Source organism: Canis lupus, chromosome 3 (assembly GCF_003254725.2).
Source record: "Canis lupus dingo isolate Sandy chromosome 3, ASM325472v2, whole genome shotgun sequence".
NCBI lineage: Eukaryota > Metazoa > Chordata > Mammalia > Carnivora > Canidae > Canis > Canis lupus.
Window position 1 is genome coordinate 60952047 of NC_064245.1, and position 15429 is coordinate 60967475.

General features: G+C 62.1%; 1 protein-coding gene across 12 annotated transcripts in view; it reads right to left on the reverse strand.

Annotated features, from left to right (window-relative positions):
* Positions 1-4053: 4053 nt before the first annotated feature.
* Positions 4054-15429, reverse strand: part of DOK7 (docking protein 7) — a 39659-nt gene continuing 28283 nt past the window's right edge. For 10 of the 12 annotated variants that reach the window (XM_035714154.2, XM_049108559.1, XM_049108560.1 and 7 more), the window contains 2 exons: positions 14102-14221; positions 11145-13074 (listed from right to left, as the gene is read on the reverse strand). In XM_035714154.2, the coding sequence (XP_035570047.2) occupies positions 12350-13074; positions 14102-14221 (845 nt within the window). In that variant the 3' untranslated portion in view covers positions 11145-12349. Of the gene's footprint in view, positions 4907-5148; positions 5278-8555; positions 8576-8778; positions 8826-11144; positions 13075-14101; positions 14222-15429 lie in introns of those variants that run through there. The other 2 variants (XM_049108565.1, XM_025437853.3) reach the window with 2 other exon arrangements.

The window sequence follows — 15429 nt, forward strand, 5'->3', positions numbered from 1 at the left end:
ACTGGACCCCTACCTCACACCATTGACAAAATCTAATGTAAAATGGAGTAAGGGCTTGAACATAAAACCTAAAACCATAAAACTAGAAGACAGGCAGTAAGTATTCAACATCTATCTTGGTGATGAGTTTTTGGATTTGACACCAAAAGTGAAAGGAAAAAAAATGGGACTGCATCAAACACAAAAGCAAAGGACACCCATCAACAAATTGAAAAGAAGCCTCATCTGATAAAGGATTACTATCCAAAATATATAAAGAACTCAGACAACTCAATGGAAAAATTTTTTGATTAAAAAATGGGCAGGGACGCCTGGGTGGCTCAGTAATTGAGCGTCTGCCTTAGGCTCCGGGCATGATCCTGGGATCTGGGATCGAGTCCCATATCAGGCTACTTGCAGGGAGCCTGCTTCTCCCACTGCCTGTATCCCTGCCTCTTTTTCTGTGTCTCTCATGAATAAATAAATAAAATCTTTTTTTTTTTTCAAATGGGCAGAGGATCAGAATAGATGTTTTTCCCCAAAGACCTACAGATGGCTAACAGGTATGTGGGGAGGTGCTGCACATCACTAACCATCAGGGAAAGACAAATCCAAACCACCATGAAATAGCACCTCTTGCCTGTCAGAATGGCCAAAATCAAAAGGACAAGAAACAACAGGTGTTGGTGAGGACGTGGAGAAAAAGGGGGGCCCTTGTGCACTATTGGTGGGAAGGTAAATTGGTGCAGCAGCTGTGGAGACAGGATGGAGACTCCTCAAGTCTCAAAAAAAGGAAAACTGGAACTATAGATATGACCTGGCAATTCCACTTCTGGGCATTTATCCAAAGGAAACAAAAACACTAACTCAAAAAGATACGTGTACTCCCGTGTTCACGGCAGCATTATCTACAATAGCCAACAGGGAATCAACCCAACAGCTTAAGTGTCCCTGATGGATGAGTGGATTAGGAAATTGTGGTGTACATGTGTGCGCACACACGTATACACTCATACAGAGATATATATACACACATTCACACACATATAATGCGATGCTATTTAACCATAAAAAAGGAAATCCTGCCATCTGCAACATGTGGATGCACCTTGAGGGCATCATGTTAAGTGAAATAAGTAAGAAGGACAAAGACTGTATGATCTCACTTATATGTGGAATCTTTAAAAACAAAACAAGGGCAGCCCTGGTGGCTCAGTGGTTTAGCGCCGGCTGCAGCCCGGGGTGTGATCCTGGAGACCCAGGATCGAGTCCCACGTCGGGCTCCCTGCATGGAGCCTGCTTTTCTCCCTCTGCCTGTGTCTCTGCCTTTCTCTATGTCTCTCATGAATAAATAAATAAAATCTTAAAAAAAAATACTATATCTTTGAAAGTTGCTAAGAGAGTAGACCTTAAAAGTTCTTATCACCAGACAAGGAGATTTTGTAACTGTTCACAGTGATGGGTGTTACCTGGACGCGGTGATCATGTCACAATATATACAAATATCGAATCTGGATGTTGTATCTGAAACTACTGTAAAGTCCCATGTCGGGCAGCCCGGGTGGCTCAGCAGTTTAGCACCGCCTTCAGCCCGGAGTGTGATCCTGGGGACCCGGGATGAGTCCCACGTCGGCTCCCTGCATGGAGCCTGCTTCTCCCTCTGCCTGTGTCTCTGCCCCCCTCTCTCTCTCCCTCTCATAAATAAATAAAATCTTAAAAAAAAAAAAAGTCCAATGTCAGTTACACCTCAGTGTAAAATAAGCTCTCCTGTCTGGTGCCGATATTCCAGAACTAAGACCCTAAATCCAAGCCCGGAACCTTGGGCCTCCGGCTGTACTTGCAGTGCTTCCCCCTCAGGGAGCCCACCCTGAGCCCCACAAAGGCCAGAGGGGGGCCCCCAAGGGCAGAGGGCACGGGGGCAGGGGAAGGGACTTGCAGATGGGGAGGTGGGGACCGGCAGCAGCGCAGGCGGACTGCGGGGTTCTGGCCAGGGACACTTCTTACCTCTCTGCAAAGGTGGGGCACCCTTCCTGGGCTCAAGTTGGGGTCCAGGTGAAACTAGTAAACCGAAGCATTAACAGGACCGATCGCTGAGACTGGTAAGTGCAGCTGCAACTTGTCACCCAGACATTTCCTTTGCCTTCACATTTCCTCAACTCTCCCCCTTTGAGGAGGCGACTCTCCCCCTTTGAGGAGGCGGACTGGAGGCTTGCCCCCCACCCCACCCCTTCCCCTACCACACCCCCAGCCCCACCCCAGTCTCCCCTTCTGGCTGCCTCTTGAATAAACCCTTTTCTTGCCGCAAACCCGATGTCTCCACTGGGCATCAGGCCGATGGAACTTGGGTTCGGTTACATGGGGTCCCCAAAAACCTCCCTCCACGTCCACACGATGGCCCGTGCACCTCACCTGCAGCAGCTGCAACAACTCTGCCTAATAGGCCCCAGTGCGGGGCTCGAGCCACTGAGCGCAGCGCCGCCTGTCACAGCTCTGGAGGAAGGACAGGTGGCCATCTGGCCCTGTTCTGCTGTGTGGCTGCCACAGACCCCCTGAGGCCTCATGGGCTGGAGGGCAGCCTCCCTCCGCATGCAGCCCTCTACCTGCCAAAGCACACTGCTCGCGGTGGCCTGGGCCGGGCCTGGCTGAGCCCCTCGGGGAGCTGTTCTTCACGAATGCCTAACACATCCATAGCCCAGCTTCAGCAATACAAAAACACAGCAGCCTTATTTCCTTTTGAACACGAGAGACCCCAGACGCCAGCCAGTCAAAGTCACAAGAACTCCAAGCTGTTTATCCCAGAGTTGATGCACATGGACGTCTGGGCCCCCTCCCACCCAGAGGGCAGCCCCTTACTGCTGGAACCCTGGGCTGGGGTGTGCAGCCCAGGCTTTGCTCCCCACCTTGTAATTTAAAGGGAAGTCTGACCACCCTAGAATCTTGTCCAGGGCGTTCTAGTGGGGGCCCTTTAGGCTGAGAACCTGATTTGCTTGTAGGATCAACACTTGAGGCCCTTGCATCCCACCCAGGACATTTGCCCTCATGGGCTCAGGGCTGGACCTGCTTCCTTCTGCCTCAACTCACAAGCTTCCCCAACAGGTGTCAGCTTAGAAGATAAGGCAAGGAAAAGGGCGCTGGTGTTCTGAAACCCATCAACCTGAGGGATCTCAGCTGAAGAGGAGAATATGAGGAACGTCAGTCACTTACACTACCCTCAGACTCGCTGGGTCCTTAGTGGATCAGGGATAGGGTGAAAGGGAGGGATATGGATGGATGGTGGATGGATGGTGGTTGGATGGTTGGTGGGTGGTGGATTGATGATGGATGATTGGCTGGATGGAGGATGAATGGAAGTTGAGTTATGGATGGCTTGATGGTGAGTGGATGGTGAATGGGTGATGGATGGATGGTGGATGGATGGAGATGGATGAATGGATGGATGACAGATGGTGGACGGCTGATAGATGGAGGATGGATAGAAGTTGGATGATGGATAGATAAGTGGATGATGGATAGTAGATGGATGATACATGGTGGATGGTAGTTGGATGGTGGATGGATGGATGGTAAATGGATGGATGGTGAGTGGATGGTGGATGAATGATGGGTAGTGAATGGTAGATGGATGGTGGATGGGTGGATGATGGATGGACGGGAGGGAGAAAGAGAGGGAAGAAGGGAAGGAGGTGCCTGAGTGGGCTATATTTGGAGACCCTGGCCAGGCAGAGCAGAGCCCCATCTCACATCTAAGACCAGGGTCAGAGGGCCTAGCCCGATGCTTCCCTTTCATGACAAGGGAGGAATGTCAGGAACCCGCACCACCAATTCTGGAAACTTCCCAGCACCCTTCCCTGTGGAGCCATGACCATTCCCTCCAGCTCACTGAGTCATGGAAATGGCACACAACTTCCCCCGGGCCACAGGCCCTGTTGGGAGGAAACATGGAAACCCCACGGCGACCCACCAAGGTGGGCATAACACGGCCCTGAGCACCTGCACCGTGTCAAGACAACAGAAGCAAGTCCATGGTCAGGAACAGCCCACGACAGACACAGCACAAGAGAAGGCACTTCATCCTTCAGAAAAATAATGTGCATGTTAAAAATAGAATATTAACAATTTTAAACTATTTACATAACTTAATGGGTCTTAAGAAGCAGTGCAGCCAGTAAACCCATGTGGGGGCCTTGCCGGCAGCCTGACAGGTCTGAAGGTGGAACAGTCCTGCCACCCCCAGGACTCGCTGGCAGCACGGTCCCCAGGCACAGGGCAGCGGTGACCCCGGACAGCTGGAGGCTGCTGCAGGGCAGAGGCAGGCAGGGTGGGACACTCGGCATAGGTGGGGCCTGGTCCGGCCTCGCTGTGCTTTGGGGATATGTGTTTTCCAAGGGCAGGCCTGTCATCAGTCAGGTGGCCACCGTCTCCAGGGACTGGGAGGGCCCCTTGCGGCCCAGAGCAGTGGAACCTGGTCTTCAATCCCCCCGGGGCCCCTGCAGCCCAGACGCCGCACCGGGGCAGGTGACGACCACAGGCTGCCTGACACCTGGACGCATGGCTCCTCCCGACGTGCTGGAGGTCCAGAGTGGCTTACTGAGGCCGAAGAAGGGTCGGGTCTGGGCCCCCGTGGCCGGTGGGGCGGGGAAGGGTGAGGACCGGCTGTGGCCACCCTGCAGCCAGGAGGCCACCGGCCCGGAGCTCAGACCTCCGTGGGCGAGGCAGAGGACGGGCTCCCTGGTGCCCTCGGCTGCTGGCGACAGAAGCGAGGTCGTGGTCGTGGCGGGGCTGGGGGGTCCTCACCGCGGGGGCCCCTTCCTCCTCTGCTCCAGCTCGGGCAGCCGCTGCTCCCGGGTCTGTGCGTGCTGGGCCCCCACCCTGTGGGCTGCCTCGGTGGCCGCGATGTCGATCTGTGCGTAGCGGGAGGCCCCGGCCCCTGAAAGCAGCCCCGGTGAGCCGGCCCGCACCCCCACCCTCCTCCAGGGAGGCCTCTGGCCCCCGCCCCCGCAGAGCCTCGGGCTGGGAGAGGTGAGGGGATCCGGGACGCGAGCCTGGGGGTGGGGGGCAAGCTGGAAGGAAGGGGGCCCCGCCCCAGGGGGCACGGCTCAGCAAGAGCAGAGACTGGGGGGCCCGGGCCACCGGCGCCCGGAGGCAGCCCCCCCACCCATGGGGACCCACCTCGGATCCCGGCGCCGGCCCCCTGGAGCTCCAGGCCCAGGTACAGCAGCTGCGTTTTGGAGGAGGGGCTGACGGGGATGTTCAGGTAGGGGGGCGCCTCGCTGCTCGGTCTCCCGGGCCCCGGGGCTCCTGTGCCGAGAAGGGCAGTGCGGGTGGGCGACCCGGGGGACCCCCCCGCAGAGAGCTCCACCCCCCCGCCCCCACCCTCTGGTCCTGCCAACTGACCATCTCTGGCCCAGCACTGCCCACCCTGGGGTCCACCCGCCTTCCCCCCAACACCGCACCACCTTCTGCGCCCCTTCACCAGTGAGCTTCTAGAAACCCTGGGCCCCTCTCCCCCCACGCCCCTGTCTGCTGCCACAAGCTAATCCCTGCTGAGCTGCCCTCACGGATGCCCCAAGGCCTGCTGCCGTCAGCGACCCCACTGTTCCGTCTTCAGCCCCCCTGCCACCCACCCTCACCCTCTCGGTCCTCCTGGGTCATCCCCATGCCCACCCCAGCTCCGGGCTCCAGGGACCACCTCTAGACCCGCGAGTCTCCACAGGAAATCCCTTCCCCCAAGTGCAGGCCCTCCATGCACAGTGACACCTCCATGCACAGTGACACCTCCTCCAGGATGGCCCCAGGCACCTCGAGTCCTCCCCTGTTTCCTAGCAGCAGATTTCACTGTGCACCCCCTCCTGGGGTATATGGGAGGTGCAGCACCCAGGGCACCTGAAGACCTGGCCCGGGCTGGGCTCGGGGGGACTTCATAGTGGGCCGCCTGGCTGTGCACCTGACCACACTTCCCCACTGGCCCGAGAGCCCAGCACACCAAGGCCACAAGGAAGGAGCCCAGCCGTGGGGACCAAGGGTGACGTCCTGCTGGCTGTTCTCCAGAGGCTCCCCCACACCCCTGTCCTCAGGGTCCCCCGGGCACAGCCACATGAGGGTGGCCAGCTCTGCTGCTCAGAATAGATCAGGGATCAGATAGAGGGTTGAAGCTGCAGGGGACACCCTGTCTCTGAGCCCCTGCGCAGGGGTCGAGGGAGCCTAGCGCAGGGCCAGGACCTCAGGAGGCAGACCCTGTGTCCCTCAGGTCCCCGTCCCACCACAGGGCACCCACTGCCAGGGGGCGTCTCCTGAAGGTCCTTATGGTGCCTTCCCCCCTGTGCCCTTAGCTGCCGCAGCAAGGCCGGGGGTGCAGGGCACACTGTACTGCCTGCTTGCTCCCAGTGAGGGGGTGAAGGCCACAGAGCCCGCACCCCGGCCAGGGCCAGAGCCAGACCGTGGCCAAGTGGAGCCAGATCTCATGAACCAAAGCCAGTCACATGGTTCCTGCCCCTCCCAGCCTGGGGGCCCAGGAGACCCACCCCCCTCCTTACACGGTCCCTGCAGGGCAGGGCCCCCTCAGGATGCTGTGCCCACGTCCCTGACGTCAAAAACAGGACACTGATGCCCCGGGAAACTACTGTTACCAAACATTCCTGCTGCTGACCCTGCAGGGAGACCCTCCGGCCAGTGCAGGGGTGTGGGGCTCCCAGGAGCGGCTCCAGACCCCGGCAGAGTCTGCACACAGGCAGCAGGGGTGCTCCAGGGGCACAGAGCCGGGGGTGCTCCCTGATGAGGAGGTGGCCCTGCTGCAGAGCGAGGGAGGGAGGTCCTCGAGGAGGGAGGCTGGAGGCTGCTGCTGGACACGGGGTGGGCAAGGCCGGATGCGTTGACCCCAGGGAACACGGGGAGGGCCCTCTGGACACTCAGCTTCCAGGCCAGGCTTGGGGCCCTGGCTGCCTGTTCGCGCACGGCCCTGGCCAGCCAAGGCCCGGCGCTGGGCTTCTCCGATTGGCAGCTCAGCGTGTCCTGTGCTCTCATCAAGCCAAGAACGGGCTGCTTTCCGCCTCTCAGCTGTGAGGCGAGGGGTTTCTGTAGATCTACCGCACCTGCAGCGCCCCGAATGCAGCCTAGGACAGGAAGGGGTGCAGCCTTGGCAGGCAGAGCAGGGCGAAGGCCCTCTCCCCACACCCTCCCCGGGCACGCCGTGTCCACCTGGGCTCTGCACACCCATCTGGACACCAACAGTGTGAGACTCTCCATCAAGCAGCCTGGAGGGGACCTGGGCACACAGAGGGGCAGACGCAGGCCCTCGCCCATGTACCCCGAGGTGATAGGCAGAAGCACCCAAGAGAGACACTTAGACCAGTGAGGCCAGGGGAAAATCCAAGCAGACTGCCTGGAGAAGGAGGCATGTGCCAAGGAATAGAGGACGAGAAAGAAGGAAGGGCAGAGGCAGAGGCCCGGGTGCAGCGGGGAGAGCCCTCAGGGGCTGAACCAGGACCTGAGGGGAGGCTAGGAAGGACGTCTGGAGCTGGTTCTAGGGCTGGAGCCACGTCTTGCCCAGTCCACAGCCGGCAGGGGAGGAGGAAGCAGGGGAGGGGCTCCCTCCTGGCCTCCATGTCTAAGCAGTGTTCGTGGGGGCAGATCCCCCTCACCCTCCTCCCTCCCGCTCCTTCAGGTAGAGCTGCTCCCAGCCTTGCTAGAAGCCGGAACAGAGCCGAGGACAGAGGAGCACAGCCTGACCTCTCCTGCCTTCCCGAGGCACCCCCGCCGTCACCAAGGCTCTGGCCGCACCACCCCAGGCCCAGTTCATCCCCGTCTCTGCCGGACTCAGGCCCCACTTCCCCAGACCCTGGCCTCAGTGGAAAGAGAGGGTCTGTATCCTCCAGTAGATCCTGACGCCTGGGCCCCCGTCCCCTCCTGTTCCTGGGGGCCCACCCGCTGTCTGGGTAAAAGACCTCCACAGGGCCCTAGGGGCAGCCGAGTGGACAGCAGGAGGAGGTGTCTGGGACCATCCGGGAGTGGGCGTCAGGGGATAGGTTGCCCTGGGGTGGAGCTCAGTGCCCCATCCTGACCCAGAGAACCCAAGAGCAGCTTGCTGGGGCTTTCCTGTGGACCCGGCCTGCCCTGCCCGCCCCCTCCTGCCCCCAGAGGTCCACTGCAGGTCAGCCTGCAGGTCTGGCCCCAACAGGTGTCATGTGTCTCGAGAAGGACAGAGGATCTGAGCTCCTTAGGGCCCCCAGTCCTAAGGCTAAGGCCCAGAGCTGACCCCTGAGCCTCCCTGACCCCTCCACCCTGCCTAAGGCCAACCTTCCCCAAACTTCAGCTTCCCTCAACCCTCCAGGCCCTCCCCTGGGCAGCAGCCAGCTTCTGCCCATCCTTCACCTTCTAACTGAGCTTGGAGACCTCAAGTCTTCCCCTCACTCCCTGCTCATCACCAGGACCCCTCAACCCTGTTCTCCATCACCTCAAGGATGGGGCTCCCCGCCGCAGGCCAAGGCTCCGAGGCAGCCTGGCCCTGCCCGCTCCATGCACACAGCCCTCCGGGCTAGCTGGCCACGCTTAGCCACCCTGTCCTCATCCTCCGACTGGGCCTGCCCCGCCCCTGCCAGGGCTCCTTCCGGCTGCACTCTGTCCCCCGACCCCACAGCCACCCCTCCCCCGTCCATGTCACCTTCTGCCCATTGTCTCCATCATGGCCACTAACACCCGCTGCCCCATCTGCTGCAGAGCCTCTGGCTAGGCCATGACTGCAGTCGCCATGCCCCCCACTCCCTTGTCCCGAGGCCACACGGGAGCTGGTCCCAAAGCTGGGGCCTACCTGAGTGTGTCATCAGAAGGCCGGGGGGTGAGGCAGCTGCTCCCTGGACCAAAGAGAACATGTGTCAACCTGTCCATCTGGACCCCGTTCCCCTTGCCCCAGCCTGACCAGCAGGATACTAACCCAGCTGCACCCAGGTCACTGGGGGCCTGGCTGCCTCTGGCGGACCCCAGCCCAGACTCCTCATCTCCCAGGGGGCCCCGTACCCACGTGTCCCAGGACCCCCAGCTGGCAGCCCTGACCCTTGCTTGCCCTCTTCTGAGCCCTAGGCTAAGTCTGGGCCTCCAAGGTCTACTCAGGGCTGTGCAGAAGGGGGTGTGGCTGTCAGGTGCTCAGAGGTTGGAGCAGGTGCTCCCTGGGCCCTGCGGGCCCCGCCCCACCAGCACCTGTGGAGGTACCCACAGAGGCCATGAAGATGAGCCAGGACCCCCTGAACTGCACAACGGCCTCTTGGGGGGGCCTGATTAGAAGTGCAGAGGGGCCTGCAGGAGGAAGGGGCCATGGGGGCCTCAGAGCTGAGGACAGGATCTGATCAGGAGGGAGGGACAGTGGCCCGTGGCCAGCAGGTTCATTGTCACCTGGGCCTGGGCCTCCCACAGCCCTTGGGGGATGCCTCCCTACCCCCGCCCCCATCCCCACCCGGGCCCAGGGCAAGTGACTGAAGCGGATCCAGCATCCCCAGCAGTCTGGGGATCACAGGCTGGCGGCAGGGCCTTGTGAGGAGCTGGGAACTGGAATGGGGGTGTGGAAACCCCAACCCTGCCCTGGGGGCCTCTGCTTGATGCCCCAGACTCAAGACACAGCAGCCTGACCCAGGTCCTGGCCAGGCCCAAGGGACACACTGAGCTGGTCTAACCCATCACCTTCCTAAAGGAGCTCTTGTGCAGGCCCGGGACCTGGGCAGAGCGTGTCTAGCCCCCCGACCCCCCGACCCCCCGACCCCCGACCTAAGGGCCCCCAGTCTGGTCGCAGACCAGAGGCCGGCTGCCCACCGGGAGCCCTCACACACAGGCCTCTGAGGTACTAGAGGAGATCACCATCTGCCCACGGGAGCCGCGGAGCAAGCGCCAAGGGCCCACGGCCCCACCACAGCCCGCACCTGCTTCCGGGGCCGCTCCTGCGGGCACAGCATCAAAGCCAACGCTGAGCATGGGCAGGGTGCAGCTCAGCCCATTCCCCCTGCTGGGGGCCAGGACCCCAAACTCCAGGTCTGGGCCAGTGGGCTGCACACGCCCTGGAGAGACAAGGCAGCAGGACTCCCAGCATGGATCTGCCCACTCTGCTTGCGAGGGGCCCTGGCAGGGGCAGACGCCACCCCACCTCACTCATGGCGCTAGCAGCTCGCAGCCTTATTACTTTTGCAGCCAGAGGCTGGGGTGCCTCAGGGGTGGAGGTGACAACAGTGGATCTAATGACCGCTGCTGTGAATAGACATCTACTGCCCACGCGCATCTATCACCTCATTGGACCCTCTCCATGTGCCCAGGGAGGTAGGCATCCTCGTCTACGCAGGAGGAAACAGAGGCTCAGAGAGGTGTAGAAACTTGCCTGAGGCCACCCAGCTGGCGTGGCGGGGTGCCGCTCAGCCCCCAAAGCCTGGCTTTCCTCACGCTACAGTTCACAGGCACCCCACCCAGAGCTCCCAACTCGGCCTCCACAGAGCTGGCCCCCCAGCAGGGTAAAATGGGAGTGATAGGGCAGGGCGGGGGCCCCTGGATGTGCAGGAGATGGGAGGTGGGATCCCTGGAGCTCGGCCACCCAAATGGGGAAGATGGAGGGGGGCTCCAGGCTCAGAGCCAGGACTCTCACTGGCCCAGAAAGCAGTGCCCACCCTCACTTGGACATGGGAAGCCACCTGCCTGAGCCCAAGTGGTCTCCAGTGAGCAGAGAACATGCCACACATGTGCACACACACACACACGTGTGCATCTGTGCAAATAGCATACACACGGACATCACACATGTGCGATGCACACACCACACACAAATGTATGCATATGCACAAATGCACATTCCTGTGCACGCACCACACATGCACACACGTGTACACACACCGTGCAGATGAATGCAGCATCTGTACACACTACGTACACACACACACAGGTCACACACCACGCACAGTGCACACACATGCAGCTGAATGCACACGTCACACGCGAATGCAAGTGCGCACGCACACACGCCCCATGGGCTGTCGGGAGCTGCCTCTCCTGCTTCAGGCCCCCAGTGCGTTCAGGCTCAAGGCAGGCTACTAGGCGAGGCCCCGTGCTGCCCCCTGAGACCCACAGGCTGGAGACAAAGGCCCCGCGGGGAGGGCCTGGCGGGAGGTGGGGAGGCTAGCAAATGGAAAAGGAGAAGATGGTAAGAAAAGAAAATTTTATTTCCAATCTAAGAATGTATTACAAACAGGTCCGATTTTAAAAATGTAAAAGAGCAACAAAGGTCTTTAGCCGACGGTAAAGGTACAAAGCAAAATATTTACAGGTGAGCCGTTGGCCCCCTGGATGGGGGCGGGTGCCAGACAGCGCAGGACGGCGCCAGCCCAGGTCCCGAGCCGCACGGGCACCGGCCCGCCTCTTGGGGTGCACGAAACTGCAGAACAATGTAGGAAACCAGGCAACGCAGCTGCACCCCATGCAGGCGAGCAGACAGGCCACGGAGGGCGCCGGAAGCAGCTCTACTCCGGGCGACCCACGTGCCTCCAAACGCAAACGGATGGGCCTTGGAGCCCCAGCCCCTCTGGTCCTGACCCCTAGCCTTGCAGCTCAGCCAGGAGGGTGGAGGGGGTGAGGCGCAGCTTCCAGAGTTTTCCCAGGGGCCTCCTGGTGTCACCACCTTGCTGCCTGCCCACCCCTGGCCCGGGAGCCTGCAGGTTGAGGAACAGGCTGGTGGGTGAGCAGTGGAGGTTCTTGAGTCATGAGACCCAGACCCCACAAGTCCCTGCGCCTCCTGAGCCTCAGTTTCCTCCCCTGTAAGACGGGCCACCCGTGGCGCTGCTTCACAGAGGTGTGCAGTGGACAGGTAAAGCTCGTCCTACATGCACCGTGCCACGCTCCTGTCCCGGGAATCTGGGTCTGCAGCTGCTGCAGAGGAAGCTAATTTTTAGCAGATGACCTGACTGTGCACCACGGAAGGGATGTATCTGAGAAGTAAGAATGGCCATCCAGCGGGTAGGCAGGGGAACTGGACGGGAGGTGGCTGCGGCCCGCGAGGGGCCTCCCAGCCCTGATCACCCCGAGGGCCTGGCTAAAGCCGGCTGGGACACAGCACCAGCCTGGGTCCCCTGCACCCCATCCTCAGGCTTTGGGACTGTACACGCCCCCAGCCTGCTCCACCCAGAGCTTCCCACTTTCCAGAAGGCACTTGAGCTACAGGCTAGTCGCCCTCTCCAAGTCCTGGGGGCCCTCCCTGCAGGCTCCACTCCCCAGAGGGCAGCCTCTGGGACTGTCACCCCTCCCCCCAGGCCCTCCCCCCTGTGCCTCACCAACAGCACCGAGGGCACCCTTTCCCCTCCTGCCGGGAGGGACAGAACCCAACCCCCGCAGCAGCGAACCTGAGCTGTGGCTCTCAGGGAGGGGGGTTTACCTTGAGTCCTCCACAGGCCGGACAGGTGGAAAAGAAAGCTGGAGGAGGCCCTGCATGGGGGCTGCCTGCCTCCCAGGTCTCGACAGGGGCCTCAATGCCCGGGCCCTCCGCCACCTGTCCCCGCCGCCTCGCGCCCAGGCAGCCGGAGGGACACCCCGCGGACATCTGGCCACCCGAGTCCCCGGCCCCACCATCGTCCAGGCTGCCCTGCACAGCCGAGGTCTGGTCCCCGGGGGCCTGGCGCAGGCTGCGCGGCGTGTCATAATGGTGCCGCAGGGCCGTGGGCACCTGGTACTCGGCTGTCCCCGGCGGGCAGGCGCACAGGCTGGGCTCGCACCCCCCGGCCGCAGGCGGCAGGCTGAGCAGGGAGCCGAACTCGTCGCCCGCGCGCCACACGTCCAGGCTGCTGCCGGCGCAGGAGGAGAAGCTGCCCGAGTACGAGGAGTGGCTGCCCGTGGCGATGCCGCTGTCCGATGAGCTCTGGCGGCCGACCTCCTGCAGCTGCCGAGGCCGCAGCGGCTTGGGGGGCGGCCTGGAGGTGCCCGGCACGGTCTCCGCAGAGGCCTGGGCGGCGGCCAGCCCTGGACCCTCCTGCGACGTGCTGGCCGAGGACGAGGAAGGCTCTGGCCATGCGGTGAGGCGGCCGCCGGCGCTGACATCCGAGTGGCTGGCCTCTGAGGAAGAGCTGGACAGGCTGCGGTCATCCCCTAGACAGAGCACAGGGCGGTCGGGGTGTTGACACTGCTCTGGGGGCTGGGGTGGGCTCAGGGAGGGCTGGGGGCGACATCGGCGGAGGGCCAGCACTCTCCAGGCCCCCATCGCCCCCTCCCCAGCACCCCCCCCCCCCGCCCCCACCCAGAGGCTCCTGCACAAACCAGCTCACCGGGTCAGGCCCCTCCTTGAATACCAATCTTTCACACACACACACACACACACACACACACACACACTGCACCACCACCACCACCACCACCACCACCCTCCCGCCCCCCGCCCTCTCTGGAACCCACGTCCTCCCGCTGCCCCCTTGGTCACTGCCCTCTGGGAATCAGAGGATCACGGCTCAGTGCCAAGAGGCTCCTTACTTCTGGGGACAGGCTCACAGTGCACCCCACCAGACTGGACTGGCAGCAGTAGAGAGGACAGACAGGCCCCACAGCATGGCTCCCACCCCCACCCCAGGCAGCCCCACCCCCCCCCCCGCCTGGCAGCAGCCCCTTCTGTCCAGTTCCCAGCAAACAGAGAGTCCTCGGGCTGCCGAGGAGGACCCTTTTGTCTGGGCACCAAGGGTAAAGCTGAAGCCCACAGGAGCCCACAGCCTTACCCAGGCCACAGGGCTACTGGGCAAGCAGAATTTGCACCCAGCTCTCCCAGCTCTCCCAGCTCTCTGGCAGCACCACTCATGATGTTTGTGGCATCATGAGTGAGGGGAAGAATGAGTGAGCAGAGAGGAGGAAGGAATGAATGAGTGAGTAGGAGGGAAGGAATGAAGGAGTGAGCAGGAGGGGAGGCATGACCAAAAAGCAGGAGCCTGGCTCAGGCCCCATAGCGGTGGCCCCTCCCCACAGCAGCAAGGCAGCCCACCTACCTCCTCCTCCCCCTCCTCCCCCACCGTCCCTCCTCCCCTCCTCCCTCTCCTCTCCCTCCTACCCTCTCTCTCTCCTCCCCCACTGCACCCTCCTCCCCCACCTCCCCTACCTCCCCCACCTCCCCCACCTCCCCCACCTCCCCTACCTCCGCTACCCAGACGACCCGCGTGCGACAGGAGGCTGAGCCGCTTCTCCAGCCTCAGGGCCTCCAGGGCCTCCTGGGCCACACGTTCCTCTGCAGCGGCAGGACCCCCGGGGCTCGGGTCTGCAGCAGAGAGGAGAGTCAGGAGACGTGGCCTCCTTGCTCCCACCCAGGGCCCTCGGCCGCGGGCGCCACCCAGGTGTCACAGTGAGTGAGTCCAGCACCACCAGGGCCACACATGTGCTGGGGGTTGGGGCTCACGGCCATGGCAGGGCCCCGGGTGACGCCCTCCCCTGCAAGTCCCAGCTCCTCCCCAGCCACGGGGCACCAGTCTCAGGGCACCTGCCCCCTCCAGATCCCCCAACCAGCAGCCCATATCTGGTGCCCCAAAGCCAGCAGGTGTTGCCCACGGTGGGGACGCTGGCATTGGATGGACTCTCTGAGCCCCTTGTCCACATCTACAAAGTGGGGGTGTGGAGAGAGTGCATCTCAGTCAGGGCAGGACCAGGACGGGGGCGCGCAGGGTTGTGCTTAGGGCAGAGCGGACGTCGGAACTCTCATCTCTCCCCTCCTGACTGTCTCCCCGTGGGTCCAGCTGAGCAGGTGTGAGCGCAGGGGCACCCCAGAAAGCCCGGGGTGTGAGGCTGCTGACCCAGGAGAGGCCACCTCGCAGGAGAGCCCGATCATCACAGGGCCTAGACCCAATGCCACCCAGAGCCCCACCAGCCTGTCCACACCCTGCCTTCACGCCTGTCCCACTGTCCTGTCCACACCCTGCCGTCCTGCACGGACCGGTGGCTGCCAGGCAGGAGGGCGCCAGCAGAGGGCGCCACCGCACCACCCAGCAGAGCCCAGCTGGAGAAGAATGGGCCACAGGAGCCACCTCCTCAGTCCCCAGCCCGCCCCCAACCCGTCCCCCCAGGGCCCATGTGGGGTGTGGAGGTGGCGTGAGGGATCTGCTGAGCAACGGTGGACCCAGTCCTTCCCAGGGGCCCTGAACGACCCGCCCCCTGGCTGTGGCACCCGTGCAAGGAGACCACAGACGCGAGCTCACTGACCACTTGCCACGTCTCCCACCTGGACAATGTGACAAGTACCACCTCCCTGGGCTGCGGGGAGTACCAGCGATCCTGGGTACCACGCACCCGGTGAGCCTCTAAGGAGGCTGTGGGGACAAGAACCAGCCTCTGTCCCTCCTGGGCTGTCCCTGAGGGGCCAGGACCTCTGGGATCCCGCCCTGCTGGGGCCCCACAGTGCCCAGGATCTCGGGGGTCCCGCCCTGCTGGGGACCCACAGTGCCCGGGATAGCGTGGCCCCTCCGGCGTCCGGCT